This window comes from Asparagus officinalis, chromosome 3 (assembly GCF_001876935.1).
Source record: "Asparagus officinalis chromosome 3, Aspof.V1, whole genome shotgun sequence".
Lineage (NCBI taxonomy): Eukaryota > Viridiplantae > Streptophyta > Magnoliopsida > Asparagales > Asparagaceae > Asparagus > Asparagus officinalis.
The window spans coordinates 15412710-15438235 of NC_033796.1; the positions used below are offsets into that span (position 1 = coordinate 15412710).

At 33.3% G+C, this 25526-nt stretch overlaps 1 protein-coding gene across 2 annotated transcripts in view; it reads right to left on the reverse strand.

Annotated features, from left to right (window-relative positions):
- LOC109833144 (calcium-transporting ATPase 3, endoplasmic reticulum-type) overlaps positions 1 to 25526 on the reverse strand; it is an 82999-nt gene that overhangs the window by 36140 nt on the left and 21333 nt on the right. For both annotated transcript variants that reach the window (XM_020400705.1, XM_020400706.1), the window contains exons 12-19: positions 19290 to 19375; positions 15379 to 15480; positions 15128 to 15181; positions 11324 to 11425; positions 8967 to 9025; positions 6616 to 6760; positions 5046 to 5153; positions 16 to 168 (exon numbers count right to left, since the gene is read on the reverse strand). In XM_020400705.1, coding sequence (XP_020256294.1) covers positions 16 to 168; positions 5046 to 5153; positions 6616 to 6760; positions 8967 to 9025; positions 11324 to 11425; positions 15128 to 15181; positions 15379 to 15480; positions 19290 to 19375 — 809 coding nt within the window. The remainder of the gene's footprint in view (positions 1 to 15; positions 169 to 5045; positions 5154 to 6615; positions 6761 to 8966; positions 9026 to 11323; positions 11426 to 15127; positions 15182 to 15378; positions 15481 to 19289; positions 19376 to 25526) is intronic.

A 25526-nucleotide genomic window follows, 5' to 3' on the forward strand; every position in this document is an offset into this window, starting at 1 on the left:
TCTCCAATGACTGACCTTTTCAACTAGCACTCGCAAAGCAACTTCAGTTGACTCGCCAATTTTTTCATAATTTCTTTTATCTGGATTGTATTGCAATGTAGACTCATTGCAAAGAGCTGAACACATCGCTATGTGAAGAAGACAAGGAAACTGGGCAGGAAACTCTAGCTGCATAAAGGAGGAAACTGTTAGTGCCCTAGCAGAAGAGATAATCCAAGAGGATAAAGCATAGTTACATGGTTCGCACTACGTAGTGGATAAACAAAATACATTAAGAGGATAAAGGAGGCTGTCTAATATACATTAAGAGGATAGTGGATAAACAAAATACATTAAGAGGATAAAGCATAGTTACATGGTTCGCACCACGTAGTGCATAAAGGAGGAAATTGTTAGTGCCCTAGCAGAAGAGATAATCCAAGAGGCTGTCTAATATTTATTGTAATCTTCTTCTTTCTTCATATCGAGTAATTCCTATTCTCATGCTAAACCAAAGTACATTAAGAGGATAAAGCATAGTTACATGGTTCGCACTACGTAGTGGGTCATCTTACAAATTCGGGTACGCAATTCGAGACTTTGAAATTCTGGATTCGACAGGGGTAGCTTGCTTTAATGCGTAAGTTCAATATAGGATACAATGTAATTTTTTCTGGTACGCTTATCATTTTTCAAAGTGTATAGTAAAAAATATAAACTATAAAACTAAAAACAGTAAATATTAGACAGCCTCTTAATAATTTTTTTCATATAAAATACTTCAATACTTCATTTTTATAGTTTTTGGAATTCATAAAACTAAAAATAGTGAATATTAGGCAGCCTCTTAATAATTTGTTTCTATTTTGCAACTTTTTGTCCCTTAACATCTAGTGCGTCTTCTGCTAATTTCGAGTCCAAACAATTCCATCTAAGCTCCTTCTCTTCTCTTCTTCTTTTTTGAATTATGTTTTTTTAAAGAAATTTGTTCTCTATTTCAAGAATGTCTCATGCATATCAAGTCAATTCTTTTTCTATTCTTTAGAGTTCATTTTTTTAAAACTTTTTTTCTTTTCACATAGTTTTTATTGAGATGATCATTTCATTTCATGTTTTATTTAACATAGCTATTTTGTCAGTTGCAATAAAGTCATTCACTCATATTGATAATTTATTGTCTTGTCTTGTCTCAATATATATCTTAGCTAAAGCAATAGTGATCTAGAATTAGTTATTAACTTTGGATAATTTCCACTTACTAAAAGAATACTTTTAGTGATATTATCGAAACATATAAAAAAAATCTTTGCACATGTGCATGAATACAAACTTGTAAATCAACTTTTGTCCCCTCATATACAGTAAGCGATACGCTAATTTTGGGGAACCAATTCGTGTATCGAAAGGAATCGGTTCATAAATGTACCGGAATTGGTTTCGCATGAAGTGTTCAACAGTTCGAGGGGGGCCTAGGGAATTGCGTACCCAAATTTGCAGGATCGTATGATTTGATAATAGCAACTACACAATTGAGAGTTTGCAGCATCGTATAATTTGATAATAACAAATACACAATTTAGAAAAAATGATGAACACTTAATAACCTTTAAAAGTGGATATAATAGTAGTCAAATAGACTTTTTCCCTAGTAGAAAGGTGGATAGGTTAATATGTAAAAATTGTAAATTATACTAGGAGAGAGGTTAACTACACAACATGGGTTGATGGTATTAGACATGTCTATCTAGAAGTGGAGTAAAAAAAATAACATAAACAAGAGACAAAAAACTAAATGGTAAAACTTAAAAGGGAGAGAATTTAATGCATTTTAAAAATAAGATATTGACGAAAGATATATGAAATATGAATAACGAGACTAATATTATGTGGAATAGCATATCTCCGTGTATTAAGAAGGTGGCTAAAAATATACTAGGAAAATCCAAAGGTTGTAGATTAGATGGTAAGAAAAGTTAGAAGTGGAATGAGGATGTACAAAAGACAATTAGAGAGAAGAAAATATTATATAACGAGTGACAAAAGCATAGGAGTAAGAAAAACTTGAAGAAATATAGGCTATTGAAGAAGGAAGCAAAAAGAGTAGTTAGTGAGACTAAATACAAGTCTGATGAGAATTTTTACAATAAGTTAGAATCTAAGGAGGGCGAGAAAGAGATATATATAAACTTGCTAATGTTAGAGAAAGGAAGAGTAGGGATTTAGGTAAAAGTGTATTAAAAGCGAAGATCAAAGAGTTCTAATAATAGATAGGGAAATAAAATAGAGATGTAGGAGTTACTTTCATAAATTGTTTAATAATAACCAAACAAGTGAGCAACATAGAGAACTTGGCCACATAATGAATGATAAAAACTATAGATATTGTCAAAAAATTAGGATTAGTGAGGTTAAAGATGACCTAAAGACGGTGAAAAGTGGAAGAACCATAGAACTGAATGGTATCACTATTGAAGTTTAGAAATGTCTTAGAGATATAGACTTAAGATGTTTAAAAATTATTTAATAAGATTATCGAGACAAAAAGGACGCCTAATAAGTGGATGATTAGTATTTTGATAACGATATATAAGAATAAATGAGATATACAAAGTTGTCAAAATTATCATGGTACAAAGCTCATGAGTCATACTATGAAACTTTGAGAAAGAATAATTGAGTAAAGACTAAGAAATGAGACAAGTGTATTTGAAAATCAATTTGATTTTATGCCCGAGAGGTTAACTATGGAACCTATACATATTTTGAGACGGTTGATGGAGAGATATAGAGAAAAGAGAAAGGATCTACATATGATTTTCATAGATCTAGAAAAAGCTTATGATAAAGTGCCTAGAGAGGCAATATGGTGGGTTATAGAAAAAACATGTATCTAGTATGTGTGTGTGTGTATTGATATGATTAAAGATATATATGATATAGTAACAACTAGAGTAAGAACTAATGATGGAGAGACTAACTTGTTTCCTATTACTATAGGTTTACACCAAGAGTCGGGTTCAACTCCTTATCTTTTTGCATTACTTATTGATCAACTTACTAGGCACATTCAAGATGAAACCCCATGGTGTATGTTATTTGTAAATGATATAGTGTTAGTTGACGAAAAACTAGAAAATGTATAAATTCTAAAGTAAAAAAGATGAAGACAAGCTCTTGAATCTAAAGATTTTAGAATTAGTAGAATAAAAACAGAATATATGGAGTGCATTTTTAATAAAAGAAAAAAAAGAAAAAAAACCTATTGTACATATGGAGGGTCAAGAAATATCTAAAAGTAATCATTTTTACTATGTAGGATCAATCATTTGGCATGATGGTGAAATTAAGGATGATGTTGTTCATCGAATCAAATCGAAATGGTTGAAATGGAGAAGTGCTTTGAAAGTCTTATATTATCATAGAATATTAATGAACCTTAAGGAAAAATTCTATAGAACGGTTATAAGACCAACAATACTTTATGGGTCAGAGTTGTTGGACAATTAAAAAATAATATGTGTAAAAAATAAGTATAGCATAAATGAAGATGTTGCAATGGTCTTGTGGGTATACACTAAAAATAGGATAAAAAATGAGTGTTTCCGTAGTAAATTAGAGGTTACTTCGATTGAGGATGAAATAAGAGAGAATCGACTAAGATGGTTTGGTCATCTACAACGGAGACCACTTAGTGCATCGGTTAGGAAAAGTGATAGCAGTACAGTTAATGGGACTAGAAGATCTAGAAGCAGGCCTAAAAGAACTTAGTTGGAAGCAATTAACAATGGTATGATTATGTTTAACTTAACGAAGGAGATGTCCCATAATAGAATGGAATCGAAGAATAGGATTCATGTTGCTAACCTCAAACATTTAGGATAAAGGCTTTAATAATGAAGTTGTTGTTGTAATTGTAATAGAATTACCTACAAACTAGAATAAAATCTCGAAGCTCTTTTCTTTGAAATTATGAAAACTTATAATCAAAATATTAAAAGATTGATGTCTACTCAAGTTCATCCAGAAAGAAAAATTATTTAAGAATCGTTAGACCAATGGTAATCAAAATATTCAAAATATGAGAGAAGTTAATTCTCTATGCGAACGTAATTTTATGTATGAACCAAATATTAAAACAATCGACCTACTTGCATAAATTGCAAAGCAAGATCATCAAAATGATCTAAATCTATACATTAAATATGCAGCTACTATAGTATATTTTGGAGTGTCTGCTGGCATAACAATAATTTGTTTATATATGATCCGTTTAATAGACACAACATCAAGGAGCTTCGAGAATCCCATTTATCAATTTTTCTTCCATTGGTCCAAGCATCTGATCTTGAACAGCATACCCCTATAAAACTTCATTTTGATGATTTCACAACAACAGTAATAGTAAACAACTAAGGATTGTATTCTTGCTAACAAATTGACAGTCGACTATGACACTTGATACCTCTGCCTTCTTATATACAAAGGAAACTGTCGATAGTCTATCATGCAGAGGTCTTTTTTATTTCTTCAATTTTTAGAAAGAAATCAAAGTCTTCTGGTTGCATTGGGAATACTGCACAAATTGTCACTTCAAAATTAATTTTCAATGTAATAAAGGGTTATTGCTATACCACACTTTTTGATGTATACAAATAAATAGGGAAAAAAATTAAAATTCAACGAAAACAATGTGACTGGTTTCGTGTCTTGTTCTCCCACATTAATGTGCCTCATTCCACTTTTTGATTACAAATTTTCATTAGTCATAATTCAAAGTTAGTACCCTAACCATTAACAACATTTATGAGATTTTCCTATGCTTCAGAGGATGTAGTTGACTTTTGGAAGTTCAAGAGGACTATCTTATTTATAAAGTTCAGTATGGTCCTGTGCAAAGCCCCCTATAGTTCATACAGAAAAGGAAAATGTTTCGCCCCATCAAACAGAAATCAGCAAGTAATACAACTTCTCCTGCAAATATATTTGACAAAACTATGACAACCTGTGACCAAACAACATGCAGCACATAATTTATTTGATTATCTAAAAATAGAAATTCAACACACCTGAATGCCTTCAGTATCAAAAATCAATCCTTCCGGCGCAAATGTTGTTCCACTAACAGTGTAATCACTGGTGATAGGACCACGATGCACAGACCGAACAACACAGATCTAAAAGATATTGAAAGAAGAAAGAAAAAAGATCTGATTTGCATTAAATGGGTTATAAAATCAACCACCATGAGAACATAATAATGTCTTCCTTTCTTCTCATCAGACAAGAAACAATAATATCTCAATAAAAGCTAACTTAATCATCCACACATAATCAATAATAAAGGAATCAACTAGAAATAAGCCAACTAGTTAGAAATGCATGGACTTTCAATTATTAATATCCAATCGATTCAGCACAATATTTTTAATTTTTGATGATTCTGACACTTCATCCACACATTTTTGCAATTTGTAGGTTGTATAATAGTAGTACTCCACTCATTGTTAACAGATGGGTGCAAATGTACTACTAGAAACATATAAAACTAATAGATCTACGTCATCTGGATAGAACTTTCCTAACATTGTATAATGTCAACCACAGAAGCTTGCTTATGATCTGTTCAATGTCCAAAAAATATGATGTTTCAATATTTTGTTACCCATCGACAATATACATTGTGAACTCTTTGCTAAATTTGTTGCAGATTAATGTCAGTTCCAGAAATTTCTTCGACTTAGAAGTTTAACCTGTGCTAACATGAGACTAATTTTGGCCCCTACTGATCTTTTGGCTTTCTCCCTGATAACACATATACCATTTGAAAATTATAATAAAAAACAACAAAAAGCATGGGAGTTGAAGGGAAAGAACTCCCGTAGGGCATATATATCAAGCTGACTTATAGCAAAAACATGTTAACTGATAAGCTTGTACAAAGAACGGATACTTGAGGACAAAATATTAAATAAACATTACAGCTTAAGATGTAAGTACACCAACTTAAACTGTAAGTATAACACCTTAAACTGTAAGTATAGCAACTTAAGTTTTAAGTATAGCAACTTAAGTTTTAAGCATGACAACATAAGCTGTAAGTATAGCAACTTAAGATGTATGTCTCAGAGAAAAAGAAGAGGAATTAGAGGAGACGGGACACAGGGGGAGAGAGAGGGATGAGACTGCGGGGGAAAGGGATGAGACGGCAGAGGAGAGGGAGGAGGGGACGGTGGAGAGGGTAGAGGGAGGAGCAAACAAAGGGGATAAGAGAGCGGAGAGCAAAAAGGAGAAGAATGGAGTATGGGCAAGCAAGGGTAGAAAGACAAGGGCATTTTGGTGTTTCTAATTCCTTTTTATAAATAATGTATACAAAATAGTATTCATTTGATATTTTGGGCTTAAAGATGAAAAGTGAAAGTTTTTTGGGTATAGGTGTCAATAAAAGTAAGTGGGTTTACAAATAAATGGGGGGAAAGCTTTGGGTTTAAAGGCAAAAACCCCTAATAACTAATGACTGAGCACACTTGTATGGTTATCCTCATGTTATGCAATACTATGTTCTATCAATAAATTATAAAGCAAATAAACAATATCGAGAATACTATAAAACATGAATTCTGGATTGTGGTCACTCACCTTTGATACAGACATCATGTTAGTGGTGAGAGTGCCTGTTTTGTCACTGCAAATTACTGTTGTACAGCCTAATGTCTCCACTGATGGCAATGACCTAACAATTGCATTTAGCCGTGCCATTCTTTTGGTTCCCAGAGCTAAACACCTAGTTGAAGAAAAGTAGATATTAAGAAGGTGGTGTAAGTTAGAAACGTTTAAAACCAAAAAAGACCATATGGATCACAGCATTGGAAGTCAATGAATGACAACTAGGTGAATGATAACAAAACATAGCTAAACACGCATCCACAAGTTAAATAGACAAGGTATTAAGTCTTCAACAGTAGTTCAACAATATAATGAACACAATGTGATGCAGAACGATCATGGACCGTAGATCTGATGCGATTAGCATTTATTGGGATCTATCGTCCTTTGGTCGGATTTGATTTTATTCTACGTGATATTGGACTTCAATAAGGACTTATTTAGGATTTGGTTTTGATATTTCCTTCTAATTCGTTGGTTTTATACTTTTATTTGATTGCAACTTTTAATTTCGTTAGCTTTTGATCAGATTAGGATTTTGATTTATTTCATTTAGTGATTAGATGCTTTCTCTACAATAAATATGTGTCATCCTACATCAGGACTACACCTTCATTAATGAAGATTATGAGTTTTAAGAAATCTTTATAAGCATGTGAATTGGTTGTTTTCTTTAGAATGCTAGACTGTGTAAATGATTTATCTAGGGGTATGAAGCCCAAAACCTTATATGTATTTATTTATCTTTATTTTTCATCTCCACATAACCATCTCCTCATTTATGTCCTAGCCACTCAAACCTCTTTTCTTCCTATGTTCTTTAGCATGCAGCAACTGCAGACACCGTCCACCTTCCCTGTTTCTTTTTCCTCAGCCACCAGAATCAAAACATCACCCCTCATCTTTGCTAGCAGCCCCAAACAGCACTCTAATTACCAGATACAACCCTAAAGATAACTAACCACCCAGCCATTCTCCACTAAAGATGACAGCCCCTGCTACTCAAGAAAACTCAACTTCAGATCGGAATCCCCTTTCAGGTTCCATCACAATGTTTATGTAAATTAAAAATAAATAAATAAATAGTTACAAACATTTTTGAAGCATTAAGCTACAATATAACCACAGCAAAAACTTGAGGTATTGCAGTAAAGCTGAACTCTTATATGATTAGTTATTGGATCCATTTTAAAGTCCAACATTCCAAATCTCCATGGAAGAAATAAATCATACAATTTTCCAAATTTTTCATAAATGTGTAGCAATTTATTATTTATAATGTCATTTGTCAATAGACAAGTTGTTCATTTACATTAAAGTAAAGAGTTGTCACAACCACCTTTTGTTGTTTTATTAGCTATTTATTTATGGAGCCTCATGAATTTCACTGCATCAATCATTCATATCAAAACAAATGCCATATATTGAACAGATTCTTCCAGTTTTCTAAGTGTTTGTATTTCATGTTATATAGGTTTCCTTCTTGTCTTTGCATGAACATTATGAAAAAATGCAATAACCTTTCCATTGGTGGTCATCAACTCCTCACAACCCGTGACCATCTTAGTTTCTTATCCATAGACATCACCATAACCTTGATCCTAGCAACTCCTAACTTCAATCACTCAGATGTAACTTACCTTTCCAACCATTAAGATTGATCCTTGCCAGTGCTTTCAATCTTTCCCTCATGACTGTTCTTAACAGCTTGAAAACAAAAATGGCCTTTTCTTATGAGCATTTTGAAAAGCTTGCCTTTAATTAATCAAGAAACTACCATCACTTAACATCGCACAGTCACTTACCAGCTTCAGAAATTATGCATCAATTTGTGATGGCACCACTGATTAATTTATGCTGTAATATCACTCGGAATGCACCAGAAACTGAATTCCACTCATTGTTTCTGTTTTGATAATATTAATGTAAATACCTCAAGTATTTTGAACAAACATCTAATCTAGCTCCAATTTTTTCTCCTCTGGTCAATAAGCATTATATAACACAATTACTATGCAGGTTTCACAGAATAATTATTGTACATATACGACATATATAAAATCATTGCTCTCCACAGCAGATGGCTTGGAAATTTTGAGAACATGGCCAATGAATTAAAGTGCTGAAGCAAGATTGAGAACTTGCTATAGAACTAAACACAAAAAATCAAATAAATACAGAACACAACTACATTTATTAAAAAATAATAATAAAAGCATGACCCATTTATCAAACTAATAATAATGCACTAATTAGATCAAATTTACCAAAGAAATAATGTGATAGAATTAAGATTATGATTGACAACTACAATGAGTACTCACGTTGTCACAACAGCAGGAAGTCCTTCAGGTATTGCTGCAACCGCAAGAGCCACTGCAATCTGTGTGCCAGGCAGATCATTCTAAGGAACTTAAAAGAAAACCAATGTAGTACAATTGGAGTAAACAAAAAAAACCAATTCAGAGACAATACTTAAATGACAAAGCATAGAAGGGTATGCAGCGTGACTATGCAAATAATTCACCTAAGCTACGGGAATTAATTATAGAGTTGAGTATGTTCTACTTGATTGGTTTCTTGTCTAAACATTAAGAGTTGTGAAGTGTAATCCCCATATCTTTCTTTAACATCAACTAATCCAATGTCTTGAGCATTGTCGCAAAGCATGTTAAAGAAAAGCACCATGTAAACAAGAAGGGGAAGATTCAGCTTAAGTAAAATCCTGCGTAACGTGCTTATAGTTCCATTTTGAAAAATCATCTCCCTTTTTTCCCCTAAGGGCAATAACCATATGATTTAAATTTCGCCACAGGTTATCGCAAAAATATTCCACAGACAACAAGAAGAGAAGAGTCATTTTACAAGGTCAATCGCTTGCTCGTAATCGCAAACACCACAACAAATTTCTACAACCTCCATTTAGCCCTAGACCATTAGAAGGGTGCAGAAATTTAAACAGAAGATCGTATGAATATGAAATGATACAAGCACATGGACATGCATCACCAAACCAGATGACTGAAACACTTAATCCAGATAACATGATTCAATTCTAAGTCTTAAAAATAAATGCTAGTCTGCACAGTTTTTTACTTTTTCCATCTCTTATTCAAAAAATTAAAAAAATTGGATGAATTGTATAAAAGCATCTACAATTTCAGTTTAGTTGAAAGCACAATCATTCACGCCATACGACTATTACCTATCTTAATACATCCAGAATAGGTTATAATTTTTGGGGTAATATCCGCTAAGTATTCAAGTATCAAGATATTCAGTTACCAATGTTACAAAAGGCACTACGTGGACTAGGCGTTTGAGCCAACGCCTAGGCGGCGCCTAGGCATTTGGCTATTTTTAAAATTATTTAATTATACCAATTGATAAAAATATGTATTAAATTCATTTAAATTTGTAAAAAAGAAATAGACAGCAATCCTAGATCCACAATAAATCATGCATACTTAAATACTAAATAGCCAAAATAATAACTAACAATGTTATAGAAAGCACTAGGAGGCTTAAGCGTTAGACCCGTCACCTAGAGCCTAGGAAATTTTCTTTTTTTATTTTTTAATCATAATAATTGATAGTAAATGTTAATGTTATAGAAAGCTTAGGTAAAACTAGGCGGATTTCTTTCTTCATTTAAGTTGTGGTCGAGAAAGTTTTGCTGAAGGTCGGAGGAGATAGTGGAGATGCTCATATTTGGAGGTTAAAGGAGTTTGAAGAAGGTTGGAGGACGTGGAGTCTGCAACACAGAAAATCACAATCAAGACCTAAAGGATGCAGTCTACGTAAGCAGACAATGCACCCCTAAACACTCCCAAAACCTAGGTGGGCAGCCTAGGCACCACCTAGGCGCTAAGCGCTAGTTAGGAGGCCAAGGTTCCGCCTAGGCGGAGGCTTTTTAAAATAGTGTTAGTTACATTGAAAATATAGAGTGCATGGGCATTCTCCTCTATGAAGTATTAGTGTAACACAGGTTCAGCTATACACTTATCTTCACGCTCAGGATTTTACTTCCTGTGCACTCTTCTTAATTGCTTAATAAGAAAACATTAAGCTATAAATCAGTCAATATCCAAAGAAGAATTTGTGTATCAATCAATAAAAATCTGGAACCTTCTAGCTAGTCATAAATAATGGAAATAAGATGCTAAAATCTTTAGTACAGTTCCTTTGAGGTGTTTTATCAAATTGATAACCTTTATGAATGTTGACATTCTTTAAGGCTATTCATCATGCGTAGAAATCAAACACACAAAGAGATCTTACCATGAGTTATCAGATTTTACAAGAAATATAATAAACAAACGACATGCTTATTAGCTTTGAATCTTTGGCCTCAGGATAAATTTATCTAATATTGTCATGTTTAAGATGTCTTCGTAGTTTCAGCCATGCATGCCAGGGTTGTGAAGAAAGTCTCAAGTCAAAATAGTAATCAAGTATGACCTGAACAGACCTTCCTAGATCCGCTTCAGTTAATCTTGGTGCAATTTAAGGGGAAAACTAACAATGAGAAGCACCCCTTGCCACTTGATGTTAGTTAATCTTGACCCAGAAGAGTGTATATATGTATATATGTAGTAAGGGTAAAAGATTGCTAAACTGGATGAAACATGGAAAGATGAATGCATAAGAATTACATAGTAAGATTAGACATTAGAAATACCTTGAAGTAATGAATAGCACCTCTTATGAATCCACCATGAGAAGGATCCTGGAAATGGCCAATATTTACAACCCATACAAGGACACAAATCCCTGCAATGACCTAAAATGAATGACATGTCAGCCTAAGCAGCAGCTGTTGGCTTAAAATAGCAGAGCTAATAATGACTTCATGAAACTGCAGAAAATTTTCTAACATTCCACATAAACTAGTAACTATGATCAAGAAGGCAACAGATACAGTGTAAAAGCTTGACCAAAAAGGAATGTGATCAGCACCCATTTGATAAGACACCCATCCTGGGTGGATTTGCAGCTTTAACTTAAAAACGGTCAAACTAATTAGGAATATAATCTTTCTACACAAAAAACAAAGAAGATGCATATTTTAGATGATGCGCATTGTGAATGCCAACAAGGAATAATATGTATTGTTTTACATGATATGTCAAGTGTTAAAAAATACGGTTTACGCAGTCGCGAAGTTAACATGGAGACATGTCCCAATTCTGCATGGAACTAGATCTATGTAGCTAAACAAGCAGTGTGAAAATGCCATCAGTCCATGAAGGTTATATCTCTTACACGGACACATATTATTTTCTAGATGGGTCCAAACCACGCAACTTATACTGTACAGGTTCAAACTCAAAACGAGATCCTCCATCATATAATTCAATGGTGACAATATGGTGATTGTCGACAGCGAGTACGTGTTTAATATTCTTTAATTCAGAAGCTTGTATTGCAGATGTTACTTCTTAAGTTCTTCTCCATATGACTCTAAAGCTGTGTTGTGTGGATACATCTATCATGAAGTTGTACCTGTACATAACATGTATTATACCCATATCTAACACCGACAATCCTTGAACATATGTGTAAATGTATTTTTAGACGTGTACCCAATTATATAGTACATGTTTTAATTCATTTGTCATAAACTTTTTTGGCATATATCCTACACTTGACATCCACTTCCTGAAACTCGTTGCACATGATCAGGTTCATTTCAATCCGTAAACGATTAAAAGTATGATTTTAAGCTCGTTTTGATATCCAATTTAAAATGTATGGTTTCCTAGTTTATAATCTACATAATAAAAGAAACATGAAATGGTGTAGGAATTTTAATTAGCACAACACGTGAATGAAAAAACAATATTAAACTCATGTAAATTATTCATTTTAATGTATACTTGTGTCCCCATACCCTACTTTTGTCTCCCATAACCATACCCCCAGCAGTACTTGTGCCCGTTCCTATGCAAAACTGCTTTAAAGTCTAGTTGTCTTTACTTATATTTTTAGAGTTATTTTATTAGTTTACCGTCTAATTTATATCCTATATTTCTAATTTTTGGACCTTTTAAGGGTTTTTACATGAACATCACCTTAACTTTTGCCCAAATTGCAACTTACCCATCTTTTTTTAATGTAAAATACCTTAGTTTGTTTACTTGTTCTCAATGTCACACATTTGCCACCATTTATCCCAAAAATTTTCAAAAATACCCGCTGCACCTTCTTCTCTCTCTACTTTCTTCCTTCCCTCCTCTTCTCCTACACCATGCCTCCCCTCTCCCTCTCCCCGTCCTCTCCCACCTTATATCTTCCCTCTCCTCTCCATCTCCTCTTCTTCATTCACCTCCTCCGCCTTTAGGGTTTCTCCAAACCATAAATTCTTTTCTCCTCTCCTCCCCCTCCACCAATGGCCCATCCACCTTCTCCCTTTCCTCTCCTCTCCCCCTCCCTATCCTCTCCTCTTCCCCTCTGTGTGTGTGCGCGCGCGTGTGTGCGTGCGTGCGTGCGTGGGTGCGTGTGTGCGTGCGTGTGTGTGGGTGGGTGGGTGTGGGTGGGGGGGTGTGGGTGGGGGTGTGTGGGTGCGTGCGTGAGTGAGTGCGTGTGTGTGTACACATGTGTGTGTGTACACGTGTGTGTGTATATGTTTATGTGTATGTATATGTGTATGTATATATGTATATGTATATGTATATGAATATGTATACATATATGTGTGTGTATATATATACATACATACATACATACATACTAAAAAGGAAGTATGTATATGTTTACGAGATATATGCAGAGTATCATGTGAGAACAGCCCCTAAAATAAACTTTGTGAGGACTCCATTGTGCATACCATGGAAGATCTGCAACATTCATTTTTCTACACATGTAAATTAGCTTGAGAGATCAAGCAATTGTGTTTTTATATATGAATAAAGTTGTTGCTAGAAGTATATTATTCAGCAATAGGAAATTTAAAAACCTTTGACGAAAGAATTAGGACTTTCGAAACCACTTGATATTTTGTATGAACAAAATGATATCTTTCTTTTACATCTAAAATAACACACTCCTTGTAAAAAAAACTTCATATGAAAAAGTTGTAAAGTTGCATTGTTCGTCTCTATTAAAAGCTAATTTATGCGTAGATTAACATAAAAATGCAGATCTTTAATCTTTCGTTGGTAGCTTACAATAGAGCCCTCTTCACGTATCTTTGTTGCAAAATATTCTGATAAAATCACTTTCTTTTGTTAGCTTTATGGTTCAACAAACTTCAACTTTGTCCCCACCAATTAACCTTCATCATGAGTCATGCAAATAGACAATTCACTCCATCCATCTTGTTTATTATGCCAAATGTACATACAAAAAACATTGCAATTTAAAGCTTTTATGTCACAAATAATTTGTTCCTATTTTTCTGTGTTATGCAATTTATTTTATGACCGTCAAATGGATGCTTATAATATGAGTGCAAAGCAGAAACCACAAATATATTTGCATCCACATCCAATCAAATGTAGTTACAGATATCAACCATATCTGGTTCAATATAAATATGTATATCTCTCTAGTTAGGTAGCATCTAGATAATTAAATGGATATGAGCAAAAGGCTGGACACATATATCCAAATTACTTGTTTCGATAAGATGGATATACCAACTTAATATCAGACTGGTAATCTTAAGCTGATTTGGGTGATTCAAGAAGTTATCCTAGGTTTTGGGTGCATCAGACATACTAAAAAGGCTTTAGATAGGATAGCTTGTATCTAAATCACTCTTGCACCACCTACATAGTTCTGAGACGTACTTGTTTCCTTTATAATGGCTACGCATATGTTTTCTTTCCCACACACCCGATTATATCTATATCCGATTTTAAAGAACAGGAATACAAGTTTTATTTGTGTGCGTATTCACATGTAGAAGAATATCCCATATAAAAACACAGGAGACAGAGAAATTTAATTAGAACATGTATGCAATGGAATTCAAGCTTCATGAAGGCATATAAACCTTCGTGTACTCCTTTGTAAACCTTATACTAGTTTTGCCAGGTTATGATCTACGTGCACACAATGGCTGAAGCATGTGTACACTGGACAAAAAAATTATTTCGTGTTTTCCTTTATAAAATAATTTCTTTAGATAGTGATTATCAAGGTGATAATGGAAAGGGAGAACCAAAATGAAGACAAGTTCTTTATTTCCCAAATAAAGAAGTTAAAAGAAAAGAAAAAGAAAACATCAGACTATACAAATTATCTTAGGGTTCACAAAAGAACATTACCTAACTCTACAAATAACACGTTTTGTTTTCTCTAACTAAAAAGAAACATGCTTCCAAGTTTTGAATTATTTCGTTGCACAGAGATACTATTTTGTACATTACCATTAGGAAGATATGCTATATATTTTAACAATTTTGCCTTCAGCATGTAAGATTCATTATAGAGTTGCGCAGAATTAACAATGAACAATGGTAAATAGATGTGTCAGTACCTTAGCCAGAAATGTCCCAAATTCATCAAGCTTCTTCTTTAAAGGCGTGACTTCCTGTAAAATTATCATTTATATAAAAATAGAAACAATAGGATAAATATGGTTTGTCACATCATCTGCTGTTATGTACCCTTGATAAAACTAGCAAACAGAGAAAGAGGTCTTCAAAACTATAAATCATTAGAGAAAAAGGACATACAAATATACGAAGACTTAAAACTACACACAAGATGGAAACATCAGCAACTTACATCTTCTGTTCTTAGCATGGCATCGCGTATGCTACCCATTGCAGTATTAGATCCTACGCCAACAACAACAGCTCTAGCCCTGCCAGCCACCACGACGGTACCCTAGATAGGAACATTAAAATCATAACCATCATGTCATATAACGAAACATCTAATAGAGAAGTTTGGGAAATAATAGAACAAAGAAGTTAACTAACCTAAGGTGGTCGCCTATAACTTAATAAATTTAAAGAGAAAATGCAGAGTATTAGCTTACAACAATCCGACTATGCATAATAATCATAACTAATGAGTTCGACCCAATATGAGAACGATAAAGAAACATCAAATCGGTCATCTCTTATACAACTCACCTAAGAAGGATGCACAAACCGGTATAGAAAAAAACCATTTTAAAACTTGTTATAACCCATTTTGACACCTAATTGAGCCAAAGTATAATAAAACTTAGGCAGAAAACGTATGTCGCATTTAATGCAGAAAATAACACTATAAATGTGTTTTATCTACATTACATTAAGTGTTATTCAACGTTTGTTAAATTGCGCAAAATTAGTAATCAAAATTGGACAAGTGGCAATATCTCCACAGTCCAAATCACCTTAAGTCAAATAAGTTCACAATCAAATCGCACGACCCCAATTTCATTCATGTGAAAAAAAATAGCAAATCCACAGCCCTATCTCCTCCGCCTCCTCTCACGCCTTCGACGAAGAAGAAAACCACTCGATCTCTTCTCTCTCCCTCTCACGCCTCTAACGAAGACAGCCTCTCACCGACAAGAACGCTTCTATCTTCCTCTATCTTCATTGATGACAAGACTCCTCTCTGGTTCTTCCTCTGATCCATCATCACCTCTCGTCGATGAAGAAAGATTAACCTTATCTCACCTCTAGAACCGCTCCAACTTTTATAACCTAACTCTTCTTGACGAAGACAAAAGGTTTCTAAATCGTAACTCCTTTTAACTCTTTCGGTCCTCCCCCATGTTTGAAAATTTTGATGATTTTAATTAATAAAGTCATCATGAATAATTTGCATTTATAAAATATTTAAATAATTAATTATTAATAAACATGCATTACTTTTCTTTGCATTTCTTTAACCATTATCAGAAGGTAGAGCGTTACGCAGTATCGTTATTTTGAACATTGGACAAACTTGTGGGTCAGTCTTTTAACATTTCCCCTTTCAATTTGATATCATTATAGATGGAATAGTTGTATTCTTATACCGACACAGAAAGCATGGAATACCTTATTGGTTGTTGTAAGATTCGGATGATCTATTTCTTTATTTCCCAATGAATCGTATGCTTGTGACAACAGCGACAAAATTTTCTCAGATCTAATCGACTGGGTGTATTGTGTTGATTCTTTTGAATAATATATCTAGAAATGTTTGGCGCTTTCTTATTGACACCATTAGAGCCAGCATATTCAGGCCCGATACGTTGTTGTATTGCTACGGATATTTCTCTTTCTAACCACATAATTACGAGTACCCCTATTATGATTACTAATAGAAGGGTTAAAACAGAAACAAAGATCCATATGAGGCCATAGACTTCTTTTAAGGATTCTACTTTAGAAAAAAAAATTGATAACTTGTACTTCTATTTCTGTCGTATCAATTATCATATCAACAATCAACTTCTCCCATAATGATATCTATACTACCTAGTATCGTCATGATTTTAGCCAATTTTATTCTTTTAACTAGTTGAGGTAGAATTTTTAAATTGATAAAACCTTGTGGATGAATTTTCCATCTCCAGGTGAAAACACTACTATCTCCTATCAAATAAATTCCTAATTCTCCTTTTGGGACATTTACTCTCACATAAAGTTTTTGTTTTGACAATTCAAAATTGGGTGAAAGTTTTTAGTAATAAATCTATGGTCAAAATTAGTCCGTTTGGAATTTTTTATTCTATTAAAGCGTCGGACTTCTAAATTTTCATAAGGTCCTCCAGGAATCCTTTCTAGAGCCTGTTGAATAATTTTTATAGATTCCTTCATAGGAAAGAATAAATCTTTTTTTTAAAGATGTTCATTCATTCCTACTATTAACTTAATTTTTACTTAATTATTTTTGTTCTATCTTCCCGGAGTCCATTCACCGGGGAATTCAATTCTGTTTCAATCGTTCCTATATCCTATATATGACTTAAAAATTTCTTTTATCTTAAATTGTAAGAACTAAAGAAAACTAGATTGCCTTGGGAACACTCGATGCAAACAATAGTCTTCCGTATAGCCATATATAACCACCTAAAAAGATTACTATTGTGATGTTTCCCTCATATAATTTCCTAAGTAACATATGCTCAAAGGTTGTCTTCAAGAAAGAAACTAAAGAAAAGGGCATGTTTATGATTTATTTTTAAGTAAGAAACATGCAGAAGCATATATAAACATAGAGTTCAAGCACCATGAGAATATCAAATTGTTCTTTTTTTCTTTTTCCCATGGGATTAAACATGATTGAGGGTGTTTCATAGAAAAATGGCAAGATTATAAGCCCGGATACACTTTGGTTAAAGAGTGCAATTTGCACTATCAAAACATGATCATGTTGTTGAAAACAATTCACGAGTATATAGAGTGCATTTGTAGATAATTAGAGTTTGCTCCTATAAAGGAAAAAACCAGAGAAAATCATTTGAGATGGTTGGTCATGTGCAACAGAGGCCATTAAATGACCAATTAGATGCGGGATAGCATTACAATTAATGGAGAAAGAAAAATAAGAGGTAGGACTACTAGAACTTGGTTAGAAACTAATAAGAGTGATATGAGATGAATTAACTTAGTGGAGGACACAACCCTCAACAAAACTGAGTATAAGAGTAGGATTCATGTAATCAACCCTTAAAATTTGGGATTGCTATTGTTGAAAAAAAAATGTTCCAGTATAAAAATTTCTGAAAGGTTGAAAGTTCAAGCCATAGTATAGTAGTATCTAGCTCAATAACATATTATATTTGATCGTCATCATCAATCAATTTTCAAGATTGCGTTATTCAAATGACTTCCCACTAAAATATTGCAACATTCATACTAACGAAGTTAACTTAAAGTCAACAAAGCTCTAAAAAGATACCAAACTTCATGTTTTCACCAACCATTTTTTATCATAAACAAACACTCTATGAATAAACCTAAATAAGATAAACCATTTTTTTCAAAACATAGATAAGCAATTAACCTCACACAATTCAGGAACAAACATCCAAGTTTTCCTAAAGGATGAAAGTTTGAACCAAGAGAGGAAATGATATGACCAGTCATAGAGAACCAAATGAACATTTAAGGAAAAAGAATGTAAAGAGCTAAAGTGGATCCAAAATCAAATTCACAAGTGAGTATAACATACGCCAATGGTGTAGCCTTCACTCAACATATAGAACAACCAAAACTCCCAAATGTTAAAAGAAAATGGAAATCTAAGATAATTTTTTTTTATTTGGTTCCCTATAATTAATTTAAAATGGACTTAGTATGATTATTCAAATTTGATCATATCATCATTTTCCACCAGTGAAATCAATATTTTTTCACAACATACTTCACAGGTATTTGTGAAGCATTAGAAGCATTAGATATCAATCCATGTTGTCATCCTACTCTTACATTACATCACTTCATAATCTAAATGTGCAACATATATAACTTTTTGAAGATTAATCCTTATGCTTTTGTCGCCACAATTGGCGTTCACGATTTTTAAATGAAAAAAATATCCTCCACCTACAATAACTAATTAAGTTAGAGAGATAAATGAGTTCCCCCATGTCCACTCACAACTAAGGCGACACAAAAAAAGAATATATTCTTATTGGAAATAATTAAAAGAAGAACAAAATTTACAAAAGAACCGAGTCAATAAATAGCGCACTAAAAACTTACCGAGAAGAGAATGTTTGTTTTATCCTGATAAACAGCATTAGCTGCTAAAGTTGATTCAATATCTTTTGCAACAGAGCAGCTTTCACCTAGTGTTGAGAAAAATAAAATTAGCTCATAAATAATGTTCTAGGCAAAAGGATTTGACAAGACTCGACTCAAGTTAAAATATATATAAGAGAAAAAGTTTGAATAAAAGACATTAATTTAAGGCTCTAGTCCCTACTTACCCCCTAAACTATTAGTTTATCCCTTCTTAACCCCTTGAATTATTTTTAGTGCTTACATATGCCTCTTAAACTATTTAATTTGTTCTTTGCTTACCCCTGAACTACTTTTGGTCCCCATATTGCCCCTAAACTCCACTTTCTTCTCATAAGTTAAATGAGAAGACCCAAAGAGTAATTAATCAAAGGTGATAAATATATATTGAATTTCGCATTTCAAGGGATAAACAGACACGGATTTAATAGTCTAAGGGGCAAAGTGAGACCAAATATAGTTCGAGGGTAAGCAATAGACTTTATTAGTTCAAGGGGGCATGTAGGCACTAAAAAAAATTCACAGAATAAGAAAGGACAAATTTAATAGTATAAGGGCAAGTAGGGACTAAAGCCTTAATTTAACTATAAATTTATCGTATTCCAAATCATTCAGCAATGAGTTAAAAGAGACGTGAACATGCACTTTGTTGGTGATAAATAGAGGACAAAAATAACTATTATAAAAAAAAGACGCATCTCATAATGAAACCTGAGCAACAATAAATAACAACTGTTAATAGACAAACATTCCATGGAGGTAATATTAAATTTAATTGGTTATTTTACATAAGGATAATAGTGAAACATTGTTGGAGGGAGGATAAAATCGCACCTATAGCATTTATTTAAATGAGGGTGAAAAAAGTTTGCAATGACTCCATAAAAAAGCTATCAAATTACAGATCATATAGAAGAGTACCGAAAGAAGTTTAAGAGATGTCGATAGATCAACCAAGATATTAAATCTTAGGCCAAAGTAAAATAATAAGGATCAAATTTGCCTATAGGATTTTATTCAACCATAACTAATTATCTAAATGAGGAAAAACATCATCATTATTGTTTTTACGTCATCCAGATTCTATTTAACTTACACACGAGTTCAAATGATCATATTCTATCATATGCATCCTGTTTAGACCTAATCAGAGTAAAAAAAGGCTCAAGGTCTCAAACTAAATGGACATTATTTAGACCCAACCGACCGATGGCATCACGAACAATTAGCAGCCAGCTGATCACCACCACCCTCAATGGAGCTAAACGACTATAGGCCTAAAGGCAAGGGTCCTAGTGGCAAACATCCCCTCCTAAAAAAAAGAAGATACATTAAGCAGTGCTTGCATGAATATATTTTGACTTTTTGAGGTACAATTTGACTATTTAGATACTAATTTTGGCTGTTATAATAAACACTTGGTTATTTCACAATAGAAATAACTTAGCCAATTAAAATTTCTTAAAAGACTCTTGCAAAACATTTTAGCGACTTTCTGTACACTCAACTTTCTCAAGAGACCCTTAAGCGTTCATCTCCCAAATTCTTTCGATACTTCAACTTTCACCAGAAAGAGACTTCTCTGCGTAAGTGTTTTTGTTATCAAGATCTAATCTTTTCTCTGCCATTTTTTTTATCTTGATATAGACTTCAAACTTATCATCTTTCAACGTCTGCTTAATTTCCATCAGGAAGAACCTCTTTTTAAAAAATGCTTTTATGATCACCTAATTTTTTTCCTACTATTTTTTTGTCTTGATATAGACTTCATCTTTCAAGGTGTACCCAGTTTCTCAATCTCTATAGAATTTCTTTGTGCTAAATTATTTGATTATTATTTATCTAATGTTTCATTATGTTATTATTGGGATGAACACACAATATGTGGATTTCATTATGCTCTCACCTTGTTTTGCAAACAAATGTGTATTTGAGTGGCTTGTAAAATCCATAGCTTAGGTGGCTTGTAAAATCGATAGCTTAGGCAATAGAGCTAAACAAATACAAAGTTCAAAGAGAACATTTGGTGAGTAAATCCTACAATTAAGGAGCATCCATCTAGATAGCATGTACCAACTCTGCATAAACATTTACTATCACTGTCATTTGGTCAACCCCTTACATGTTTTAAAACTTTTAGTATCTTCTCTAAGTCATGTTTACTCTTAATATTGTGAGTCGTGTCAATTAGGAAAATACAATCATGTGTCCTATCCTAGTAGGGTCAATAAGAAGACTAAAAGCCTGTTTACGTTAGTTGAATCTGATGTATGTGGTTATTGTCCTATTAGTTCGAAACTTGGTTAAAAATATTTTGTGGGTTACGTAGATGATTTTTCTCATATAACTTGGATTTATTTGTGAAATCAAGATCCAAAGCATTTTCACACTTCAAAATTTTTTGTTCATGAATTAATAATCATTTTAATACATTTATATCAATTTTGAGATCTACTAATGCTAAAGAGTATATTTGATCCATGTAATAAGGAATTTATGGAATAAAAGTATATTTGCATCAATCTTATTGTGAGTATATCACACAACAAAATGAAGTTGTTGAGCATAACAACTATTATTTACTTGAAATTGCCCGAACTCTTCTAATCAATAGGCAAGTTCCTAAAATTTTTGGAGTTCTGCAATTCTCACACATTTGATCAATCACATACATTACATTATTCTAGATAACAAAATTCCATCTTCTGATTTACATCTGAATCATGAGTTATTTTCCTTATCTCCAAAAGTTTTTTAGGCCTATGTGCTTTATCCACAATATAACCCCTCACAAAACTAAACTTGACTCTTGAACCTTGAGAGATATATTCCTTGGTTATTCTCATATTATAAAGGATATAAATGTTAATGTCCTTTAGATCAATATATCTTCTTTGTTGATTTACTTCCATTGAGTTGGTCGGGCTTTGTCAGAGTCTCCATGAGACATCGAGGATGATTTTGGTTATTTTCATGTTCATGAAGTGCTAAATGACATACACTATTAACTTCTGATATAGCATTGGATACAAAACCGCCAAGATATAAAGATCATGTTCAAATTTATACATGTTGGATCTCCTGCTTATGAGCCAACATCAGCTTCGTTTCCAACTCTTAAATATCAGTCTAGTAAGAATACGGCTATTACACGGCACTCTAGTACTACTAATGTACCTAATGGTAGTATTCTCATTACTCCTCGAGGGGGTAAACATAATTGTACTTCTCATCCTCTTTACTTCTCACTCTTCTAATTTTCTCTCATTTGTCATCCTCATATCAAGCTTTTCTCTCTTCTATAGACTAACACCATGTTCCCAGTCAGCATCTGAAGCTCTTTCTATCTCACGATAGGCAGAGGCAATGCAAGAGAAATGATGGCTTTAGAGCAAAATATCAAACTAGATCTAGTCTCCTTTCTATCCCACTATAGGAAAGAAAGGTGTTAGCTGTCAATGGGTTTATATTGTTAAGATAAACCATGACAATTCGCTAGCACGTTTAAAGGCAATATAGGTTGCAATTGGGTACTCACAAGTGTATGAGCTTGACTATCAGGAGACATTTCCATATGTGACCAAGATGGCATCTATGCAAATTTTGATATCTCTAGATGCAGTATACCATTGGCCACTATATCAGCAAGATATCATAAATACATCTAGATCTAAATTGTACTCTTGATGGTGAGTATTATCTGGAGAAACCACTCAGCTATGCTGCTCAAGGGAGAGCATTAGAATGTGTAAACTGAAGAGGTAACTATATAGCTCGAAGCAGTCATTGTGAGCTTTTTATTTGGAAGATTTGTATTTGTTGTTCAGGAGTTTGGACTTCATCGCACTCAGAAATCGCACTCAGAAAGATTACTTGGTGTTTTGGAGGCTAAAGGAAGGGAAACAATACCTTTAATAGCATATGAGGATGACATTATGATTACAAGAGATAAAATGTAAGGAATTAACAATCTGAGAAACGCTTGGTGGAAGTGTTTTCAAACAAATGCTCCTTAAAGTATTTCTTTGCAATTAAAGTAGCAAGGCTAAGAAAGGAATTCACCTTTCCAGAACAATATGGTACTAATATGTTATTAAAAGCAGGAATGTTTCTAGGACGTAAGGCGTATAGATTCACCAATGGATGTGAATACTAAGCTGTTAGCGGATCGTGGACGATTTTTGAAGATAATGGGAGATATCGAAGATCAGTAAACAAACTAAATTACCTAACAATGACTAGACCAGAGATTGCTTTTGTTGTAAGCATTATGAGCCATTATTATTCAGTACCTAAGACAAACACACTAGCATGTAGTCAAAAGGATAATCAGATATTTGAAGAAGGCTCTAATAAAGGGGATTATACATTCAAACTCGGGTTATACTAGAGTTGTAGGGTTCTCAAATGCAAATTAGGCATGATTGCCAGCTGACACGAGGTTACTTACAGAATAGTCTTGTTGTGAGGAAATATTGTGCCTTAGAAGAGCAAGGAGACTCTGGTACCTTGATCTACTGCTGAGTTTGGGTATCATGCAATGGAAATATGACTTGTGTGCTAGTCTGGGTTAAAGATTTATTAATTGAGCTTGGTTTAAGACCAAAATGTCCTATAAATTTGTATGGTAATAATAAGAATGTTATTCATATTGCTGAGAATCTAGAGTTCCAGATGCAGAAAAAACATATTGCAGTGGATTGTCACATAGTACGTAAGAATATTACGGGTGTGGTTATTCAAGCAAAACATGTTTCCTCGACTCATCAATTGGCAAATCTCATTACAAATTCTCTCGGGAAAACACGAGTGAATTCAATTGTGGCAAGTTAGACTTGTATGATATGTATGCTCCACCTTGATGGGGAGTGTTATGAGAGGTTTACTTCAATATAAATTATTAGTTTAGTCTCACATTTGTTGTGGGATAACTTTTATATCTATGAAACTATTATAAATAAGATAGTAGAGGAGAGCCAATAAACTATCTAAACTCTCTTATCCCTATCTTTAACATAAAACAATACTTGATGCTCTAAAAGGCATTCTATCTTAACGCTTGAGCCATATGTATTTTTATTTGCTTAATAAGTTTACTTATTTAGATGCTTTTGTTGCAGTAATTTACTTGGTAACTTAGTAGTTAAGCTCTTTTTATTTTCTTAGTTATCATCTGTGTTCCCCGAGCGCTTCTATCATGAAGCCGTACCCGTACCAGATACGTAGCCGAGATATATCGGTACCCAAACTTCATGGACACTCCTTGGATATATGCATACATTTATTCAAACATGTGCTCGATTCTATAACATATGGTTTAGTTCAGAACTCTTGTCAAACACTTCTTTGATGTATATCCTACACTTCACAATGCTCACACCCATTTCTTGAAACTCAATAGACATAGTTCGGGTTTGTTTCAGCTTATACTCAGGTTCAAAACTATGATTTTAAAGGGTCGCTTGGGTGTCTAGTTCAAATACGAGTAGCTTCCAATTTATAATAATAATCAACACAGTAAAAGAAACTTAAAAACATGATAGGAACTTTAATTCTAATAACACGTGAATTGAAAAGCAATAATGACTACATATAAATTATTAATCTCAATATACATGTAGTCGTATCCCCCGTAGCCTACATTTTACAATTTTGTCGTGCTCATACCTGTATCCGTACCCGTACCCATACTCATAGCCATTTTCATGCAACTTTGGTTTTCATTGTGTATGCACCAAATATTGTTTCTTACTTCAAGTGATCTCTTATAGTCATTTCCAATTTCATTTGCATGCATTTCTAAATACTTATCTCTACATAGTTCTGAATTTATTCCGTATTTTTATTTTTATTAATTTGTTCGCATTCTTTTTTTTTATTGGTGAAATTACCTATTTTTTATATATTTTGTTGTTTTTTATTACTTTCACCAAAAATGACCAAGATCGCATATGTATTTGCATATGTATGCACCAGGATTTGCATACCAGCACAACAAATCACATACTGAAACACTAACTACAAAGTACAGTCTTTCCAGCATTCAACAAACTTTAAAACCTTTAACCTCCAATGCAAAAAAATCTGAGATCTTAGAATAAGTCTCGTCTGATTAGAAGGGCTTACTTCTAGTGGAAGATAATCTAGAGAAGTCGTGCCATGCAGATGAACAAAAACTAAATGTAGATTCTTTGTCTG